General features: G+C 45.6%; 1 protein-coding gene across 2 annotated transcripts in view; it reads right to left on the minus strand.

Moving 5' to 3' along the window:
* The window catches only part of LOC115088024 (zinc finger protein 189-like), a 47,304-nt gene extending 34,565 nt beyond the window's left edge, over positions 1 to 12,739 (minus strand). The window contains exons 1-2 of one of the 2 annotated variants that reach the window (XM_029595889.1): positions 12,516 to 12,739; positions 919 to 1,021 (exon numbers count right to left, since the gene is read on the minus strand). In XM_029595889.1, the coding sequence (XP_029451749.1) occupies positions 919 to 942 (24 nt within the window). In that variant the 5' untranslated portion in view covers positions 943 to 1,021; positions 12,516 to 12,739. Of the gene's footprint in view, positions 1 to 918; positions 1,231 to 12,515 lie in introns of those variants that run through there. The other variant, XM_029595888.1, reaches the window with a different exon arrangement.
* Positions 12,740 to 20,449: the final 7,710 nt, after the last annotated feature.

Below are 20,449 nucleotides of genomic sequence, written 5' to 3' on the forward strand. Positions count from 1 at the left end.
GGCAGAAGGGTTGGTGGAGGAATAGGAAAACTGTTAAGTTCAATTATGCACATGTTTTAAAATATATCGACTTCCGCAGCATTTCCGCAAGTCCTACCTTTTTTCACGCGTAAAACATACGTGTGTATATTTTTTTAACAGTAGAAAAAGTACACATGTTCAATGCATTAAAATACTCACTTTCATTGTATTGCATGTGTTGATGCGTAAGCATACATGCATGCATACGTTGAGTAGACATTATCTGATAAACACGGTTTATAAAATGCTATTACAGATCTCCGCGCAGCCACATACGCATGTATATGGGGCCGTGAGGAGTTGTTTGAAATTTATCCTCAAAGGTTTGCATATTTTATGTTATTGCACAATACTGAAACTTAGAGAAACACAATTAATGTTCTGCTTGTTATATTGCTTGAGTGCTCATTTGTTTTGGATGTGAAATTGTTGATAAATAGTTGAAAGCATTTTTATTCAAGCAAGCTTTTCAATTAGAAAGGGTAATATTTTCCCCTGGATTTTTATGTTTATCTTTCAACACCTAAGTTGCGCCCAAGATATTTTGTTAATATTTGTGTGTTTTTATGTTCCCCACCTTGAACAAAGGATAAGGCAGGTTATAAATCTTTTAAACCCATAAATAAAAAAACATGGACTGGGGTCTTGTCAGTTTTAAGTGCTCAAATGGAAAAAATATTGGCAAACAATAAGGGAAGATCTGTTATGCATGAGAAGAGCTCTGTTCCTTCATATTTTTGCATTGTGCTGGGGGTGGTGGGTGGGGAAAGGTTGGAAAAGCTGCAGAGGAAACAGTTTTCCTTTAAGCTCTGGTGCTCTGAATACAAGAGGTTAGAAAAGAATTTCAAATACAAAAAAAAAAATTCCAGTATAAATAAATAAATAAATAATTCTTACCAGATCCGAAACCAGCACAGACATTTTCCCTTCTGCTTTTGCTCTGAATTCAGAACTGTGGGGATGGATTCAGGCTGGAGATGTCTCTATTCCTTGGAAGCTGCTGAGAAAGGTGATAAGACAGGAGAAGGATGGGCTAATTCCTGAAAGTCTCAGATAAAGGCTCACCTCTCCCCCTCTGCAGAGAGTGGAGGGGACAGATCTGGGGCTCTAACTTGCAGATATTGCTTCTAGTCCTAGGGAGGTAGACGGTTCTTGGGGTTTGTTTTTTTTTACAGCCCTACAGACACTAGAGGAAGAGAAAACAGGAGCACAAGAGCCCCCCCCTGTGCAGAGCATGCGCAAAGCTCCCCAGCTGAGCCCATGCTGCTTCCCTTCCAGTGCATGCTGGGGAGATTCCGCCTGCTTAAGGTGGATCTGCAGAGATACCAGATAGTTGCAAGAGCATCGTGGACAGGAGGAATAAGTCATGGACCTGGTTTAGTCCCGGTGCATCTCTGAACTTGTAGTTCTGCTGTTTTTAGGGAAATCTGTAAGAACCATAAATCTGCTGCTGCTGCAATGAAGGCAAAACCAGGACCAGGTCATAAAAGGCCAAAAACTCTCCAGCACAAATTTTTATTCTTCCTAAATAAACAAGAAGTTGAGAATAGCCTAAACTATATTTATATTTTTTTTTTAAATTTATTTAGGGCTTTTTTATACCGACACTCATGATACCAATCATATCGTATCGGTTTACAATAAACATCTGTGCAATAACATTAACATCAACGTGAACAATAGGCGAAGAGAGAAAAAGTGAATGAAAGTTACAATAAAACAGGGGCAATAGAACTGGGAGGAGGAAAAGCCAAAGTCATGGCTAACATAGAAATAAATAATATCTAGTCTCAGAAATAAATAATATCTAATCATATACTTAGGACTATAATAATCACTTGTACTCAGGACTGAATATTATCAAATGTGTAGTTAGTCTCCTATACTTAGGGCTGTAGACTATCAAATATATATATAACTTGGCTTGAGACTAAGTATATCTGGGAGTTTTAAATTGGCTATAAAGACACTACAAGAAAAAGTTCTATGAGCCCTATATGGAACTGTTAGGATTTGTAGGTATGCGGGCCCTGGGTCGAGGTGAGAGATGGTACCGCCCACAGGGAGGAGCCCTGTGAGCCTCCCCGTCGGGAGGCGAGGTCTCAGCAGACATCAGACACAGCTGTGGAATAGAGTCTTTATTAGAGAGAGAGAGGGGCACTGCCCAAGGAGCGGGGGGTGCAGGAGAAAGACACAGAGTCTGTGCGGTGGGGTATACCCAGAGGGAATACCTCAGTAGTAGAGATACAGAAATGCTCCGCAGAGCGGGGTACACCGATGAGGTTTCTCTGTAGCGATGACTCAGTAGTGGCCTGCAGCGCAGGGTAAACCGAAGGGGTTCCTCACTTATAGATGGTACGGTAGTGACCCGCAGCACGGGGTACACCAGTGAGGTTTTCCCACTGGAGATATTACAGCAGAGGTCCACAGTGCGAGGTACAAAGAAGAGGTTTCCCACTAGAGATGGTAAGGTAGTGGCCCGCAGCGCGGGGTACACTGGAGAGGATTTCAGACTAGAGATGGTACTGTAGTGGTCCGTAGAGTCAAGGTACTCACAGTAGAGAGTGTTCCAGCATAAGCCCCGGGAAACGGAGATAGGCAGTAGTCCAAGGCAGAAGGCCCTCCGAGGAGCAGATAGCCAGAGACGAGGAAGGGCCCCTGAGGAGCGGGTACCCAGAGCGTCTCACGCCAAATGTGCAGGAACTGGAATGAGAAGTCCGTAGTGAGTGAGGCGGATTCAGCAATGAGGGAACTCGTTGCCAAGGCGTCAGTAGTCAGGGTCAGCCGGCTTAAGTATCATGGAGTGTAGACGTCATCAGGAGGGGACGCCCCCGAGGTTCCCGCCATGATGTGCTTAAGACTGGCCTGTGTGCGCGCACGCCTAAGTGATCCCGAAGGCAAGATGGCGGTCGGCAGCGCCCACGCCGTCCCAGGAACGCCAGGCAGGTCGACGGTAGCTGGCGGAGGCCGCCACTTTCCCCAACGGTGTCAATGCAGTAAAGAAAGAGGTGAGCATTAGTGGTCGCAGCCGTCTGCGACCGATGGGCGTAACAGGGAGCAGAGCAGAACTAGGATGTTTCTCCCTATTACTCCCCATGCAAAAAAGTGTAACCCTTTTCTGTGGATGTCCTGACTTAAGGGTCCCCTCACCCTTCAAAAAGACACTTGAAACATTTTGTGGGAGTGTTCCATCCAAAGTTGACCATAACCAAATATCTTCAAACTGATCTGCAACAACTCTCCAACTGATCTTTACAAAAAATCTAATTGAATTGATTGTTTCAGATCTGCCTAGTTGAGCTAATGTCCCTTCACGTGATGGGCACTAGGAAAAAGAGCCAGCACTCTCAGTGATGGAAAGGTGGGCTCCTAGTAGGGGACTGGGATCTCCTGTCTCTTCTCTGGTATTAAACTTGATCAGCGCCGGCGAAGGTGAATGAATGCAATTTGGGCACTCAAGGCAGTGCATTAGCGAACGCCGACATCACACGCTGTGACGCCAAACGTAGTGACATCACGCCTTGAGCGGCCAAATTGCACGCACAGGTGCACATTCATTCATCTTCGTCACCGGCTCCCTCCGCCTGCCTGAATGCACGCCCGCCGGCTCCCGCCTGGCTGAATGCACGCCCGCCGGCTCCCGCCTGCCTGAATGCACGCCCGCCGGCTCCCGCCTGGCTGAATGCACGCAGGAGAAGTGGTTGCAGCTCAGTAAAGGATTCTCCCGGGAGCGATCGTGTCAGAGGGCCTGTGCAGGCATCCATCTTCGCCGGCGGGGCCACTTTCGCCGCCGGCTGTCCCCGGGAGGCAGGGGGCAGCCCCCGGGAGGCAGGGGAGCCGCGGTGCGTCTCCGGAGGAGGGCTGCAAGAAAAGTAAGTTACACTTCACATGTCGTTTCGCTTTTCTCCTTTTTCGCTTTTCGTTGCTTCGGGAGGAGGGTAGAGAGGACTGGCAATCCCGAGCGTAGGAGAACCGTCCACTTCCTGGTACCTGTCATTTCAAATGTCATTTGAAATGACAGGTACCAGCGCACCCAGGTTACTGCCTCCATATTCTACACTTTCTCTGTTTCTGTGGATAACACTGTCATCCATCCAGTCCCCTCAGCCCATAATCTTGGAGTTATCTTCAATGCCTTTCTCTCCTTCTCTAAACATATTGAAAACATTGTTAAAACGCACCATTTCTTTCACCAAAATCTGTCCCCTCCTTTCTTAACACACTGCCAGAACCCTTATCCATTCTCTCATCACCTCCTGCTTTGACTATTGCAACGTGCTCAAGTGTCTTCCAGTAAGCCATCTCATTCCTCTACAATCTTTTTAAAATTCAGCTGCGTGACTTTCTCTTTCACCAAAGCCGCAACACCGATATAACTCTTATTCTCAAGTCACTACATTGGCTCCTTATCCATTCCCACATACAGTTCAAGCTCCTTTTATTCACTTACAAGAGCCTTTACTCTGCAGCTCATTACCCCTCCTCTCTTTTATCTCTCTACACTCCTTCTCATGCACTCCGGTCATCAGGCAAGTCACTCCTATTTATACCCTTCTCCTCTACTACCAATTCCTGACGCTGTGCTTTCCACCAGGCTGCACCGTATACAGGTGCAAAGGTATTAGGCGCTCTAGGCGAAACTTCTGTTTTGCGCCTGCACCCCTCCCCCCCCCCCCCAGTCCAGGACCCGGCCCTGACCTCATTCACTCAGACAGGCCCCCCTCATTCACACACTCACCCTTACCCAGGCTCCCTCCCTCTCCCTCACTAACACCATTGCTTTCTCATACACACACAATCCCTCTCACACACACACACACAAACAGAGGCACTGCTCGTGGCCAGCCGAGTCTCTACTCCTCTCGGCCGTGAGTAGGATATGCTCTGCTCATGGCCCCACATGGCTGCTCTTTGCCACCTCCTAATGGCTGGCACCCTAGGAGATCACCTAGTTCGCCTATTGGGACGCGCCAGCCTGATCATATACTTGGAATAGACTTCTTGAGTTAGTGCATCATGCTCACTTTCTTGCCATATTTAAATCCCATCTAGAAACTACCTTTTTGAGGCTGCCTTTAAATCTTATCTCCTGATTATCCAGCTTACAGCCTCATTAATTTTTAAAAATTATCTTAATAAAGTCCCAAAGTTTCTTTTGCACTGTATTGTTGTCTTGATTAGATTGTAAGCTCTGCTGGGATGGGACTGTCTCCTATATGTTTTTGTATAGCACTGAGTATGTCAAATAGTGCTATAGAAGGATTACCCATTGATTCATGGGTTAAATTCAAAACACTTTGCATTTTGCACAAACTCATTCATGGAGAGCAAGTAGACAGGTTAAATACAGCAATTAGACTGCACATTCCTCAAAGAAACCTGCGCTCCGCAAACAAGAGTTTACTATCCTTACCCTCTGTTCATTCTGCACATCTGAATCAAGTTAGGGAGAGAGCGTTGTCACTAGCAGGACCCAAACTATGGAACATGCTACCAACATTTCTGAGGCTCGAGAGCGATTTTAAAAAGTTTAAGCGAAAATAAAAACCTGGCTGTGATTTAGACAGCTTTTATCTTTTATTTTTATGCTTTTTTTGTTTTTCTATTTTAGCATGAATGCATTTTTTTAGTGATTAATTCATTAATTCTTTTATTATTTATTTGAATTATTATTGTATATCTTAGGGCTTAGCTTTTCTTTTATTGACATTTTAGTTATTATTTATAACTGTTGTTATTTTATACCCGCATTTGTTATTGTATCTGTGTGCTTTAATTTGTGAACCGTTACGATGGCTTGTCTTAGTGACGGTATATAAAACTTAATTAATAAATTAATAAATTAAGTAGTAGTAGTAGAAAGAATAGCCTCTCCAAAAATCTCCTCCAACTCCTGAGGGTACTGGGCTAGGAATCTGCCTCTCTCCCTTATATCTTCCTCAACTCTATAACCGAAAACTGGCACACTACCTTTCCTGCCTGCCTGCTTTTATGCAGACTGGCTGGACCAATCCAAGCAGTCTCACTGGAGAAACTTCTCAGGGATGGTCCATCAATCCTATCTCTTCTCTTGCCCTAAATCCTAACCTATGGGCTGAGTTGGGAACAAACACAGATAGTGAGTACCTAGAGAGTCCCTACATTCTTCCCATCCCACAAAACATTTTTATGGGACAGGACACTGTCACAGAAAATTTTCAGGCTGGACTTACATTGAATCACAACAGGTGCGTGCAGCTCTTTAAAGGCTGCATGACAGGAACCCAGGGTGCCAGCGCTGACTGATGATGTCCCGTGGCTGGATATATAAGGCCCAGCCATGTATTGGAACTTGCTTCAACAACGGCTTTTCCTGCTCCAGCAGTTTTTGTTATTTGGTTCCCGAACCAATCCTGCTCCAACCTTCCAGCATTGCCTAGTCCAGCCGTCCAAGCCTCACCTCGTCTCATCTAGCCTTAACTTGCCACGTCCAGCCTTGCCCTGTTCCCATCCTTGCCCTGTCTCTGTTGCCTCTCCCTGTCTGCCTGCCTTGTCCTCAGAGTCTTGTCCTGTCTTCGCCTGATTCTCTGCTTCTGATTTTTGCCTTGGATTTGGACTTCTCCCTTGCTGCCTGGATCTGACCTTGCCTTGTATTCTATGCCCTGCCTGCTTCCTGCCCTGGCTCTTGGCTCATCGCTTGACTCTCTTAGTTTGTCCTCAGGACAACCTAAGGTCCTTCCAGCCCCTGGCATCCAAGGGCTCAACTTGTGGGGAATGGGGCGGGTATAGGCGAAGCTCCCGCTTGCCCAGACCAGGGTGTATTCGCCAGCCATTGGCAAAGGCCTAATAGGTATGCCTACTAGGCTGCATCAACTTTGCCACAGAACAAGGGCTCACGATCCTTACAGATAATACCAGCAGGAAGGCATACCGGTCCCTCTAGCATGCCCACCCCTGTAACTGCTTCTCTCACAGAACATCATCATTTTCCCAGGGTAAGATATCACATCTCGCATTTTCCTTTCTCCTCCTTGGTAAAACACTGTGAACTATCTCTCCACACACTGGTTCCTGGGGTTCCCTGGGTTAGAGAAACATGACCAACCTTCTTCTCCTAGAATGCATTCCATAAGGCCTGGGCAAAACAAGAAAGTTAGTACACCCCTCCTCTTTGACACACCAAAACTGGAGACCCCACAAATGGATGACACTCTACTGGAAAAAAGGTTATGAGGTAGAAAGAACTCTGCAGGATAGGGATCCTTCCTATAAAGGAAAAATCACAATGTTAAGACAATGAACAGGCAAAAGAAATGAAAGGAACATCATTTTTTCCAGATTTGTAAGCATTTTAGTGTTTGTTTTTTTTAAAGTCTTTTTTTTTTTTTCAAAATAACACAACTATCTGCAAAACAGAAAAACAGTGTAGCATGCCTCCAGTGTTTACTTCTGGTACCTGTGAAAGTTCTGGCATAGTCTCTGGTACCTGTGAAAGTTCTGGCATAGTCTCTGGCATTGGCTCTTTGTCGCCTTCCTGCTTGGCTTAACCTCTCTTCACTTCTTAGTTTTATACTCCCAGCACCCTAGACTTCCTGGTGGCTCACCCTGATGATGTAATCACTGTTCAGGAATATAAGTTTGCTCATTTTGTTTGGATGCCTGAGCAACAGGTCCTATTCCTGCATGTCCTGAGTCTTTGAGATTCTTGCCTTGCCTGCCACCTGTCTTGACCTCAGCCTGCTACTGGGCCTCGCCTTGTCTACCTCGATGCTTGCCTGTTCTTTGGACTTTGCTTCTTCTGGCTTGGTCATGGCCCGTCACCTGTCAGTTGACCAACACCAGTCTATTCGCAGACTGCATGTTCTCCTTCTGACACTGGCTTCAAGGGTTCACATGTCCACCTCCAACCAGTTTGAAAGGGCTCATGGAGCAGCCAGTGGGCTGCCCTCATCACTAGACTGCTCATCACAACTAGGCAGCATTTCCCACCCTCCAAATGGGAACATCAAAAGTTCATTTAATTTCAGCATACTAACAAGTCCATATCCAATTTCTGGTGTTCTAGGTCACTTGTTAGACCGGGCCATCTAGTTGCTTGGAAAATTATTCTTTAAATTTATTTAAACACATTTTCAGTCTTAAGGAAGGACAATAGTTCTTTTCATACTAGAGCAAATACAGTTCCCAACACAGCAATAACATTTCCAACAAAGGGATGGAAACAGCATAGATCACTTTTACTCCTCTTCCTCACTCTCAATAGGAGCTGGTTCATAGTGATCTGGGTGGGGCTTTTGAATGGTCTTTTCATTTGTCAACAAGCACTCGATTTAGTATTTATTTTCAGCCCCATCCCACAGATGGTTGATGACAATATATTTGTACACCTTTTGCCCTCTTCTTATCTCATCCATGTGCTTCTCCAATCCTTTTGTGTAGTCTAGGTGGGCTTTAATGAATATGGGATTGGTGGCATCTTCTATAATACAGTGCTCAGGATGCTCCCAGATCCACTCTTCTTCTGGTAGAGGTGCAGGACCCTCTGATCGTGGATTAACTGTCTAAATGCAAAGAAATTTAAGATTTTGGTGCCCATAGAAAGGACTGGAGAACAGGGTGATGGAGTTCACCTCAAGATGGGGGTGGGGGGAGTAAGAGCAGAGAACTACAGTGGCAGCCCTTTGACAAAAAGTGAGCCCACTGGAGATCAGAATGCCAAGGTGACACCCCTTTGAACGTACTTCAGTGCACAGCCTTAAAGTAAGCAGGAGCCAGATCCTCTTCAGCCAAGGTATTTGGTGCCTTCAAAATTTAGCACCCAGAGACAGTTGCCTATGTCATCTACACCTAAATCCAGGCCTGGCTGCCTCTGCTAAGTAAATGAAATGGAGGATTAAGGTTGGGGAACCATACCATGCATACAGGAAAAAGAGGAAGGGAAGCTGTGTGCCTCTGGTGGTGTGCGAAGGTGAGAGGAAAGGAAATACCAATAGAGAACAGGGAGGAGAAAGTCAAGAGAGTGCAAGACAAAGGGGGTGACTTAGGAGAAGGTGAGCTAAAGAGGAGAGGTAAGAAGATTGATTGGAAGAGGGAGGCGTAAATGTGGGGCCTCCCTGGGGAGATATGGATAGGATGAAGACATGTAAAGAGGTGCAAATGGAAGGAATTGTGTCAGATGAAGGGGGCAGGCTAAATGGAAAAAAGAGAATCAGTTAAAGGAATCAGAGGACAGACAAGACAGAAAAAAAAGAGGAGCCAGTACAGTAAGAAAATAATTTAGCATTTTCAATTTAAATGTTGAATTGTCACTTATCTATACTTTAGTCATCTATCTGTTGCACTGAATAGGAAATTCTATTTTATTTATTTATTTCTATTTATATCCCGCCAATGCTGATGGCTCTAGGCGGCTTACAGTTACAGATACAATCAATTGGCCACAAAACATAAAAGACAATCTAATCAGATTGACTACCACTCAAACTCTAAAACAAATAAAGTTAATAATGGGATCTTCTCAGAATATCAGTTGTATGCCAGTCTATTTTATTTATTTATTTATTTATTTATTTATTTAACATTTTTTATATACCGAGGTTCAGGTAACAATGCTACAAATCACTTCGGTTTACATATAACATTGGGATGACTTAACATATGAGTCTTACATAGAACAGGAAAATGAACTTGGAGAAAAATTGAGTTAACTAATACATATTAAGACAACAAGTAAATAACAGCAATCTTATAGAGAGGCAATTAGTCAAGTATCTAGTATTTGAAACTTAACAAGATGGATTTGCAATTAATTCTGGTATTATTGAATAAAATGGTATGAAATGAAATTGTCCAGGTGGGAGGGTATTGTGAAATCAGCTCAGGCGTAGGCTTGGGTGAAAAGCCAAGTTTTAAGTCTTTTTTTGAATGTGATGGGGCATTGTTCAAGCCTAAGATCAGATGGTAGAGAGTTCCAGAGGATAGGACCTGCTGTGGATAGGGCTCTTTTGTTAGACGAAATTTTGAGAGGAGGGGTTTTTAGAGAGCCTTTTTGCGCTGATCTCAATGGACGGGAGGATGAATGTAGCTGGAATGGGATCCTGAGGTCAAGGTGTGTGGCTTTGTAAATAGATTTATGGATGGATGAGAGGGTTTTGAGGAGGATCCTATATTTTATAGGGAGCCAATGGAGATTTTGTAAGATTGGAGTTATGTGGTCCCTTTTTTTTGCTTTGGTTAAAATCCTGGCAGTGGCATTTTGGAGCATTTGTAGAGGTTTTAGGGAGATAGCTGGGAGCCCAAGTAACAGAGAGTTGCAGTAATCAATTTTGGAAAATATGATTGCTTGCAGGACTGATCTAAAATCCTGGGGGTGTAGTAGGAGTCTGAGTCTTTTTAGAACCTGGAGTTTGAAGAAGCATTCTTTCACGGTGTTACTGATAAAGCTTTTGAAATTCAGATGGTTATCCATAGTGACTCCTAGATTTCTGACCCGGGAAGATAGTGGTAGTGATGCCAAAGGAAGAAAGTTGGAGAGTTGGTAGTTGCCTTCTTGAGTGATTAGGAGGAATTCAGTTTTGTTGGTATTGAGAATTAAGCAGAGATCAGCAAGGAGATTTGATATGGAGAGGAAGCAAGAATTCCAAAAGTGAAGAGTTTCTTGTAAGGATTTGGTGATAGGAATGAGAATTTGGACATCGTCGGCGTAAAGGTAATGGATTAGATTTAGCTTAGACAGTAATTTACAGAGAGGGAGCAAGTAAATGTTAAATAAGGTCGGTGACAATGAAGATCCTTGAGGGACGCCAAGGTTAGAACTAATCGGTTGAGATTCATAGTTGTTGATCTTAACTTTATAGAACCTGTCTTGTAAGAAGGATTTAAACCAATTGAATGCGGTGTTTTTGATACCAATCTCTGCTAGTCGGTCTAAGAGGATCTTGTGGTTTACAGTGTCAAATGCCGCTGATAGATCAAGGAGGATCAGAAGGCAAGGTTGTTTTTTCTCTAGGTTGAAAAGAATATTGTCAGTTAGTGAAATGAGAAGGGATTCAGTGCTTCGGGATTTGCGGAAGCCAAATTGTGCTGAGGCGAGAATGTTGTTGTCGTCTAAAAATTTGCAGAGTTGATGGTTGACTAGTCTTTCCAGGATTTTAGCTATAAAAGAGATTGGCAATTGGCCGGATTTTGAAAGGGGTGTGCTTGTGGTTGTGTGCTATAACTCTGCTCCCGCCCTCTCCAAATCTCCCTTAAAGCAAGAATTCAAAACGTCTCCCTGTGCACTGTGTCCAGAACTTTTAGTTTCTCCCTTGTTCTATGTGCAGCAGCTATATCTTGTATTAGATAGTAAGATGCAATTTCTGCCATTCTTCAGTTGGTCACAAGGTGTCACTACAATAGTATCTGGTGAAGAACTGCGCATGGTACCTCAGCCCTCGGAATTTAGGTAAACACTTCACTGTTTGTTAATATTAAATATTATTAGAGTTACTGTGTACTTTCATATTTACATGCCGACACATCGATTGGATGGAGCTGGTCTAAATGTATATGTGTTTTTATATTAGTTATGCGCACAGCCAATTCTTATTGTAAATATTTTCTATTACAAAGATTTTTCTTCCGGCTGCCTAAGCAGAGCAAACATTTAAGGTGACGGCCTCCCTACGTCAGGATGGCGAGCTCTAACGCCACCTCCTAGTGATTTCTCCCTGTAAACAGTGTTTAACCTGCAACCGGCGCTATCACATTCTCAGGTCGTGCACAGCAGGCCGCGCTCCCACTATATGCTAAATCCACGTTAGTTTCTACTTTTTCGCGCTTTGGTCGCTAAATTCTTTAAGATCGGCACTCTCTGGTGGGTAACATGCAGGCGGTGGGGGGAAGAAAAGGTTATTCCCTGGTACTCTAAAGCGCCAGAGCCTGCAAAAAAGACAGGTAGCAGGCGGTGGGGGGGGGAGAAAAGATTATTCCCTGGTACTCTAAAGCGCCAGAGCCTGCAAAAAAAGACGTAGCAGCCGCTGTACTACTCTGACAATGAAAGCAGATCTTAGTCTCCCGTCCCGCCCTTGCCGCCGCATGCACGAGCCGGAAGGTGAGCGCATGCGTACAAGAATGTGGACTTGGAAGCAGCACTCGGATTACAACAGTTTGTAGGCAGCCTGTGACGTCTCTGTTTGGTGCGCATGCACAAAGGTCTGTTGTCTAGTTCCGTATGTCCCATCCCTCCTCTTTCAGACAGAAAGGGAAGAAGGCGGGAAGAAGGGGACAGCCACCAATCATCGGGAAGTAACTTTGCATATCCACAAGAGGGCTTTGGGAGAAAGACTAAAGCTATGGTTTCTGTTTATTTATAAAAAAAAATAAGTAAATACATTTAACGAATGATGTGGCCAAATAGAATGCTGTTAAGCCCGCTGGACAGGATAGGTTGTTTTCATACTGAGCAGTGATATTACTAACCTTAACGTAAAAGGATTCAGAGTATCAAGGGTTTATATACTGGTCAGGCAACTTACTGTTTTCGGATGTGAGGGTGATCTGGCTGCGACATCTGTCACCCCATTGATCGCTAGGGTTGATTCGGCTGATCTGGCTGGCTAGGCGGGTGTCCCCTTCCTCCCTCACCACTCCAAGCTCGTCCCTCCCGAAGCTGTGCGCTCGGTGGAAGAGGATGATCCTCCCATGTAAGAAGTACTGCTCATCAGTCAAGGGTATATGCACTCCCCTGCTAGAACCTCCAAACAAGCTCAAGGTCCAATTGTAGGAGAGAACGTAGGGTAGTCAAGCTCCAAAGCTGCAGACACATCCAAATGAGGCACTGCACGTGGCAGCTTGCCTTGCTTTTGTTTCTTATTAAAGAAGTCCTAAGACTAATGGGCTGATACAGTAAAAATCACGGGAGAGCGGGCGATACAATAAATTAATTTATTTAAATTAGGGTCTGCGCTAGGGACACGCTAGTGCCTCTTTTTGGACAGGAGAGGTGGCTGTCAGGGGGTTTGACAGATGCTCAATTTTGTCGGCGTCGGTTCTCGAGCCCGCTGACAGCCACAGGTTCAGAAACCGGACACCGGCAAAATTGAGCGTCTGCTTTTCGAGCCCCAGGCCCATTAAAAATTTTTTTTTAATTTTTTACTTTTGGGGCCTCCGACTTAATATCACCATGATATTAAGTCGGAGGCCCCAAAAGTTAAAAAAAGTAAAAGTTTTTACTGCTTTTCTGTGCACTTCCCTGGCACTGGCAGAAATTAACACCTACCTTTGGGTAGGCGCTAATTTATTAAAGTAAAATGTGTAGCTTGGCTGCATATTTTACTTACTGTATCGCACAGAAATGACTAATAGGGCCATCAACATGAATAAGGGGTAAAGCTAGCGCGTGTGTCCAAATGCGCTCCGTTACAATACGGTACAGTGCGCTCCGTCGGAGCGCACTGTACTGTATTGGCCTGTAAGATAGGCAAAAACAACTGTTATAAAAATATTTATTATGCTTTTAATATGTAATAATTAAAAAGCATTTTTGCTCTGTTTTGTTAACTCCATCATTTGCATTTGGGATTTCAAGCTAAAGTCACTAAATTATATTTTTCCATGTTTTCAAATGAAAGGATAGTAGCATTCCCTGTACTTTTTCTTCCTATACCGACCCAACATATTCTTGAAGTCAGCAGTGTGAACTTGTACTATCTGATCAAGGGAGAACAGATGGCATCTCCCAATTAATTTAGAGTCACCCTCAGCCTCTCACCCACATACTCTTGTAAACTCCCACAGGACTCAGGATTTCATGAGTTAACGAGTCACACTCCCTACCTGGCTATATTCAAGATAAGAAGGGGTTCATGGTGTGGGATGAGAATGCAAGAGGGATCATCACTGAGGGAGAGGGGCAGGCAGTGAGGAGGGGATGAGAGAGGGAACATAGTAGAGGAGTGAGGAAGAGGATGAGAGGAGGATCATTGGGGTGAGAAAGAGTTGCAAAGGGGATCATTGAAGGTGTGAAGAGACTGAGAACGGATCATTTGGGAGTAAGGAAAGGCTGGAGGTGAGAGGAGGATTACTGGGGGAATGGGAGGGGATGGGAGGGGGGTCACAATGGGGGTGAGAAGAGGAATACTGGGGTGTGAAGAGAGGCTGGGGAATCAGAAAGGGATCATCATGGGGGCTAAAGAATGGTGGGAATCATCCCCGACAGACTGAAAAAAGCTATTATTTGTCCAGTATTAAAGAAACATAATCTCGATGCAAGAGTATAAGTGTGGCTAGGGTTGTCAACTATCTGGATTTTCTCAGGACAGTTCAGATAGTAAGGGATTTTCTAGAAGCCAGGAGGAGGGCTAAAATGACCGGAAAATGCCTGGATTTTAACCCTCTAAGTCCAGCTGCAGTCCCCTTCTGTCAATCCTCTACCATGCTCACTGTCTTAGTTGTCCACAGTTGTTCATTAAGTCCAGCAACGTGGAGCCTTGCTTCTATAGCCGCACAATTCAAATGTAAACTGTTTAAACAGAGCAGGGCTCAGTTGTCTGCATGGTCAATTGGCTGATATTTGAACTGCACCCACAGGAAAGAGAGAGCTTATATGTGTATGGGGGAGAAAGAGAGACCACGTGTGTGTGTGTGTGTTTAAGTAGGGAAAAAGAGAGCATGTATATGTGAGTTTGTATAGTGGGGAGAGAGCGAGCATGTATGTGTGTGTGTGTGTAGGTGGAGAGAGTGTTCACTTATGCCAAGAACAATGCCATTCAACATTCAGAAAGAAATTGAAAACCTGGCTGTTCGCAGAAGCCTACCGCTGAAGGATCTCCTCAACCATCACTGACTCTCATTCTCCCACCCCTCCCTAATCCCTACCCCCCCTCTTTTCCCTCTCCCCTTCCCCCCCACCCAACCTCACCCTTTCCTTCTCCCACTGGACATACCATGCTAATAACTGCCTAGAATAAATCTATGTTTACGTATCTTATAGTTTTTGTTGATTATATATTTATCTCTCTCTAATTGTTTCTTAGTTTAAATTCTGTACTGTCTTCCATTGCCCAGGTTTTACGCTCCCTGTTTAATGTAACTTTACTTTCTACCTTGATGTTAATTGGTTTCCCCTCAGTTACATTGTAAACCGGTACGATAAGACCTAGTCTTGAGCATCGGTATAGTAAAAGAAATTAAATAAATAAATAAATAAATGCTGGATGGGCGGAGCAATCAGGAGGAGCAATCTGTAATGAATCTGTGTTGCGGGCTCCTGAAGAGGGAGGAGTTAGCAATCTGTTCAGGATCTGATGCTAGGAGTTAGCAATCTGTTATTCTGACATAGTAGTGGGTGGATCCTTGGGCCGGTGGCAGATGACCACTCCCCCGGGAGGATATCCCGAGAGGGACCACCGGCTAGGCTTGAGTATGGAGACAGACACACATTAGTTCTTTTATTAAACAGGTTTTTGAAACCACCAGATGTGGCAGTAGTGAGCTGATATGCCCAGTAGGGCTGTAGTCCCTCAGGTACTGGAACAGCGATCCAGGATGGCTGAGCTGTTGAGAAACTGTAGAAAGTGAGTAGGCAGAGTAGGCAGAGTTCATAACAGAACTAGATGACAAAACTCACGTAAGGTCTCAAGGAAGCTCAGGAGCTGGAAAGGTTTAGGCCCTCGAGGAGCGAGTACCTGGTTCTAGGGAAAGCTCTGAGAGAGCGATGGTAACTCACAATTGTTTGTAGCAGCGATAGCTTCCAGGCAGTAGAGAATCTTCAGAGGGTCCAGGAACATGGGCCCTCGAGGAGCGAGTACCGGTTCCTATCTGTAATCTGAAAATAAAGAAAAGAGCAAGGCCCCCGAGGAGCGGGTACCTCTGGTAAGTCCAAGGAGGAAGAGTAGCTTGGGTGGTGAAGCCGAAACAATCCCCTTCCTTGCTAACTCAGTTTGTTAGCGATATCAGAGACCTTTAAATATTGGAAGCGGGTGACTTCATCTCAGGGGGACGCCCCTGAGGTTCGCGGTCTTGCTGGTACTTCAATCAGAGCGCGCGCGCCCTACGTCTTCAGGCAACATGGCGGATCTGCAACGTCGAGCCGGTCCGGGGATGCCAGAGGGAGGTGGCATGGAGACGCCGCGGCAGCCAGCCGTCCATCAGACCCGGAGGGAGTCGCCACAGAGGTAAAGAGGGTGGAGTGAGGGCGTCGAGCAGCAACGGTCACAACAGAGAGAGATCATGTATGTGAGTGGGTAGGGTGGAGAGAGAGAGCATGTATGTGTGTGCATGTGTGTATGGCAGAGAGAGAGGGAGAATATGTGTATGTGTGTATGGCAGGGGAGAAAGGGGGCATGTGTGTATGTGGGGGAGGCGGGGAGGAGAAAGCAAGCTTAAATGTGTGTGTGTGTGTGTATGGCAGAGGTAGGGGATAGGAAGAGAGGCCTTGTATGTATTAGAAAAGTGTATGTGAGAGAGAAAGGAGAAAGTTTGTGTCCCCATCCCTGAAAGGAAAAGGATGGGCGTGTTTTGGAGGGGTTAGATAGGATTTCCTAGTGTGTAGCCAGATGGACAGGACCAATGGATATTGTGCTCTTCTGCTAGCAGATTGGAGACGGAGTCAGATTTCAAAGCTGACGTCACTCTAGATATACCCCTGCAGTAACCTCAGCTGTTCAGTATCTCCGTCTCCTAGCAGATGCGGACAATCTCCCACACACTAGAATAGTGTTAAGAATTACAGCAAAGAAGAAACAAAATTTACCTAAAGGAAGATCGAGCCCCACTCTCCTGCGGTGATAGCTAAGGGTCCCTCCATCAGTCGAGAATTCCTGAGGTTGATCTCCGATATCCCTCAGAGGTGTGCCTTGGTCCGGTAGCCGGATCTCGGCATGGATTTAGCCCCCAGTGTGGCTGAAAGGCAGCGGGTGCAGAAACGAGCGCGGCGGTGAAGGTAATTCCCTCTCCCCCCCATAGTTGGAGACCGTCCAACACACGATCGGTAAGTGCCAAGACCAGGTAAGAAACATCTTTAAATTCAGGTCTCCAGAGCTCGGATTGCCGTTCCAAATCTGTCTCCAGTGAGGTTAGAAGGCACAACTGAGCGCACCCGGCGTGCAAAACTGAGCGCACCCAGGCGCATATCTACATGCACAGCCGCGCTTACAACTGCACGCGCGCAAACACATAGAGACAATGGCACCAGTACCCAAGAAGGCCAGAAGGCACTCTCTTTGCACAGCCTGCCACATAAGAGCTGTGCAGCCTGAATTGGAGTCCTGCCTGTGTCAACATTGTGAAGAAGCCCAGGGGGAACTAAAGCCTGGCCCCTTACTGTCGGGAGATGGTTCTGGAACTACTGACGATAGCTCCCTGGATCTATGCATCTCCAAGATGGCTTCCCCACAGGAGGGCACCTCTGGGGCCCCTACTCCAACTCCCCCGGGGGTTAACATGGACCCAGGGACCTTCTCCTGGTTGGAATTTTTCCAAGGGCTGCAAGCCTTCGTTCAGGCGCAATCAGCCCCAGCTGCTCCCCAGGCTCAACCTCCTGGAAGCACAAGATCCTCCCGGCCCGGCTCGGATGCCTCGAGACATGCCTTGCCTAACCAAGAACTTCCCTAACAGGGACCCAGATACCACAGATGATGAGAGTGACTCCCTGGAAGAAGGAGAAATCCCCTCATGAATGGAACCATACTGAACCATGCTTCGCTTCTTCCACAAGGACGAATTGCCAGCCCTTGTTTCCCAGACTCTGAAGATGCTGGGTATTCCTGGCACGGACCCTATGGCAGAACCAAAGAAGAACCACATCTTGGTGTCCCTTCGTAAGGCCTCATGTTACTTTCCAATGGTGGAAGCCATCCAGGAACTGATTGACCTAGAATGGGATGCCCCGGAGGCCAGCTTCAAAGGGGGTCGGGCCTTGGAAGCCCTATACCCTCTAGAACCAGTGACCAAGGAACGCCTGTGTTTCCCGAAAGTGGACGCTATGGTCTGTGCCTCCTCAAAACGAACAACGATTCCCGTTGAGGGAGTGGCTGCATTGAAGGACACTCAGGACAGACGATTGGACTCCATCCTTAAGCAGGCCTTCAACGTAACAGCAATGACACTGCAGATTGCTTCCTGCTGCGCACTGGTGGCACGTTCCTGCTTTCCAGCTTTATTTGTTCAGATTACTACTTTTCTTGGACTCCTTTTGTGATTTATTTAGTTGTTTTGTTATCCACTTCACCCTTTTCCATTGCATTAGTATTTGGGGGGAGACATTTTAATTTCTTTCTGCCATCCCCGGCATCAAGTTTAAATGCCTTATGACATAGGATTTGAATTTATCTCTTAGGATCCTTTTTCCTGCCACAGACAGATGTAATCAAAAAAATCAAAAAGGAACCAAAGAAGGTTCACTCACTGTGCAAAGCTTTTATATTTTTTGAATATTTTTGAATTTTATGCACCTATACAAACTGTGGAATTCTCTTTATTAATTATGATAAACAAAAAATTTTTTGTAGAAGGGTTGGAAGGGTCTCATATAATCGTGTAGGCAACCCTGCCTCATTTGGCATGTTATAATCATAGAACCGCCAACCTCCTCCGTTTTTTTTTGTTATTTTCTATGCAAATATTGTAAAAAACTTCGGAAAATTTCTACTGTGTTTAAAATTACCCAATGACATCCAGTGCAAAATGAACTCAACTGGATACAGATTTTTCTTTGTTGTTTTCAAATACCACAGCACCACCGTTGATATTCTATCAACTATGATCTCTGATCCTTCTCTTGTTGAGAACTAACTCTATTTTTATAACTGTGTGTCAGCTCTCACAAGTTGTCCATGTCCCAACATGTACATGTTTCGGACGCGAGTGCGTCCTTCCTCAGGGGATATTCCAGCGAGTGAGGACTGCTATCAGCAAAGTCTCCCAACCATGCAGTAGACATACTAGGAAATCGGAGCGGGGCACCGCGTCAAGAAGCGGGTCCAAACATCACTCGCTGGAATATCTGGGTCGGGTGATGGCGCGGCAGCAGGCCATCGGCGGGCACAAGTTACGCCTGCTTCGAGCAGGCGTAACTTGTGCAATAAAGGTAGGGGGGGGTTTAGATAGGGCCGGGGGGGTGGGTTAGGTAGGGGAAGGGAGGGGAAAGTGCGGGGGGGGGGGGGGGGTGGAAGGAAAGTTCCCTCCGAAGCCGCTCCAAATGTGCACCTCCTTGCGTGCGCCGACCCCAGATTTTATAAGATACGCGCGTACTTTTTGCTCGCACCTGGTGCGCAAACAAAAGTACGCGCGCGTGCTGTTTTTTTAAAATGTACCCCATAATGTGCGATACAGATGGCTGGTCCCCTTTGGCTTAAGTTTTACCATAGCGGGAGTTACATCACGGATCACTTCACCGGAAGAAGCGAGAGATATCCTGCAAGCTGCTGGCATGAACATTAATATTCCGACTAGTGCTCCTAGAGGCGACAGGCAGGGGAGGCCCCGCAACGAGACGCCCAGATGGCAACCTGTTGAGAAGGGGGGCCGACACTCCAGTGGATCTCTACAACTCGGTGATTGTCCTGGATGAACTGGTAGCAGTTGCTTATTTCCAGAATTTCTGCATGGGACCTGTTCCGGGATCCTTCCAAACTGGAGGACTTATACCGCACACAGGGGTTCTGGGAGACAAAGGATGTTTTACTATGACACTCAAGGGCCAAGAAAATGTACGGCTTTATCTCAGACCCACAAGGGGACAATGGCAGTGTTTCGAATAATGTCAATTAATACAAAGGGGCTGAACTCACCCTTTAAGAGGAAATTATTATTTCAAGAGACAAAAGGGGGAGCAAATGTCATTTTCTGTCAGGAGACACATCTGCTTAAGCGTACAGAATGCTTGCTACGGGACACATTTTTCTCCCAGCAATATTTGGCCTCAGCCTCCATCAAATGGAAATATTGTGGGGTGGGTATTCTATTCGCACGAATGTTGGTGATTGATGTCAAAGATAGCAGGTGTGACCCTGACGGGAGATGCATTGCGTTAAAATTCCTGGTGGGCACAAACTTGTTCATTCTTCTTAACATATATGGCCCCAACACCGATCAGGGCAAGTTCCTGAACACCATTTCTATATTGTTAGAGTCGTGGGCCGAAGGGCATGTGATAGTGGGAGGCGATTTTAATCTAGGTATCCTTTCTTGGACAACTCGGGAAATGGGGGCATGGGTCTCTGGGCACTGAGGCGCGCCCTTAAACACTTGCTCTCTGAGAGGGATTTAGAAGATATCTGGCGGTTATGACACCCTACTCAGCATGACTATACTTTTTACTCTCATGCCCATGCTCCTGCTCTCACATAGATATGTATCTTGTGGATAAAGAGCTAGTGCACCTAATGGTAGACTCAAATATAGGACTTATCACATGGTCCAACTATTCCCCAGTCTGGCTGGAAATTACATTACCCAATAAAAGGCTGGT

This window comes from Rhinatrema bivittatum, chromosome 3, assembly GCF_901001135.1.
Source record: "Rhinatrema bivittatum chromosome 3, aRhiBiv1.1, whole genome shotgun sequence".
NCBI lineage: Eukaryota > Metazoa > Chordata > Amphibia > Gymnophiona > Rhinatrematidae > Rhinatrema > Rhinatrema bivittatum.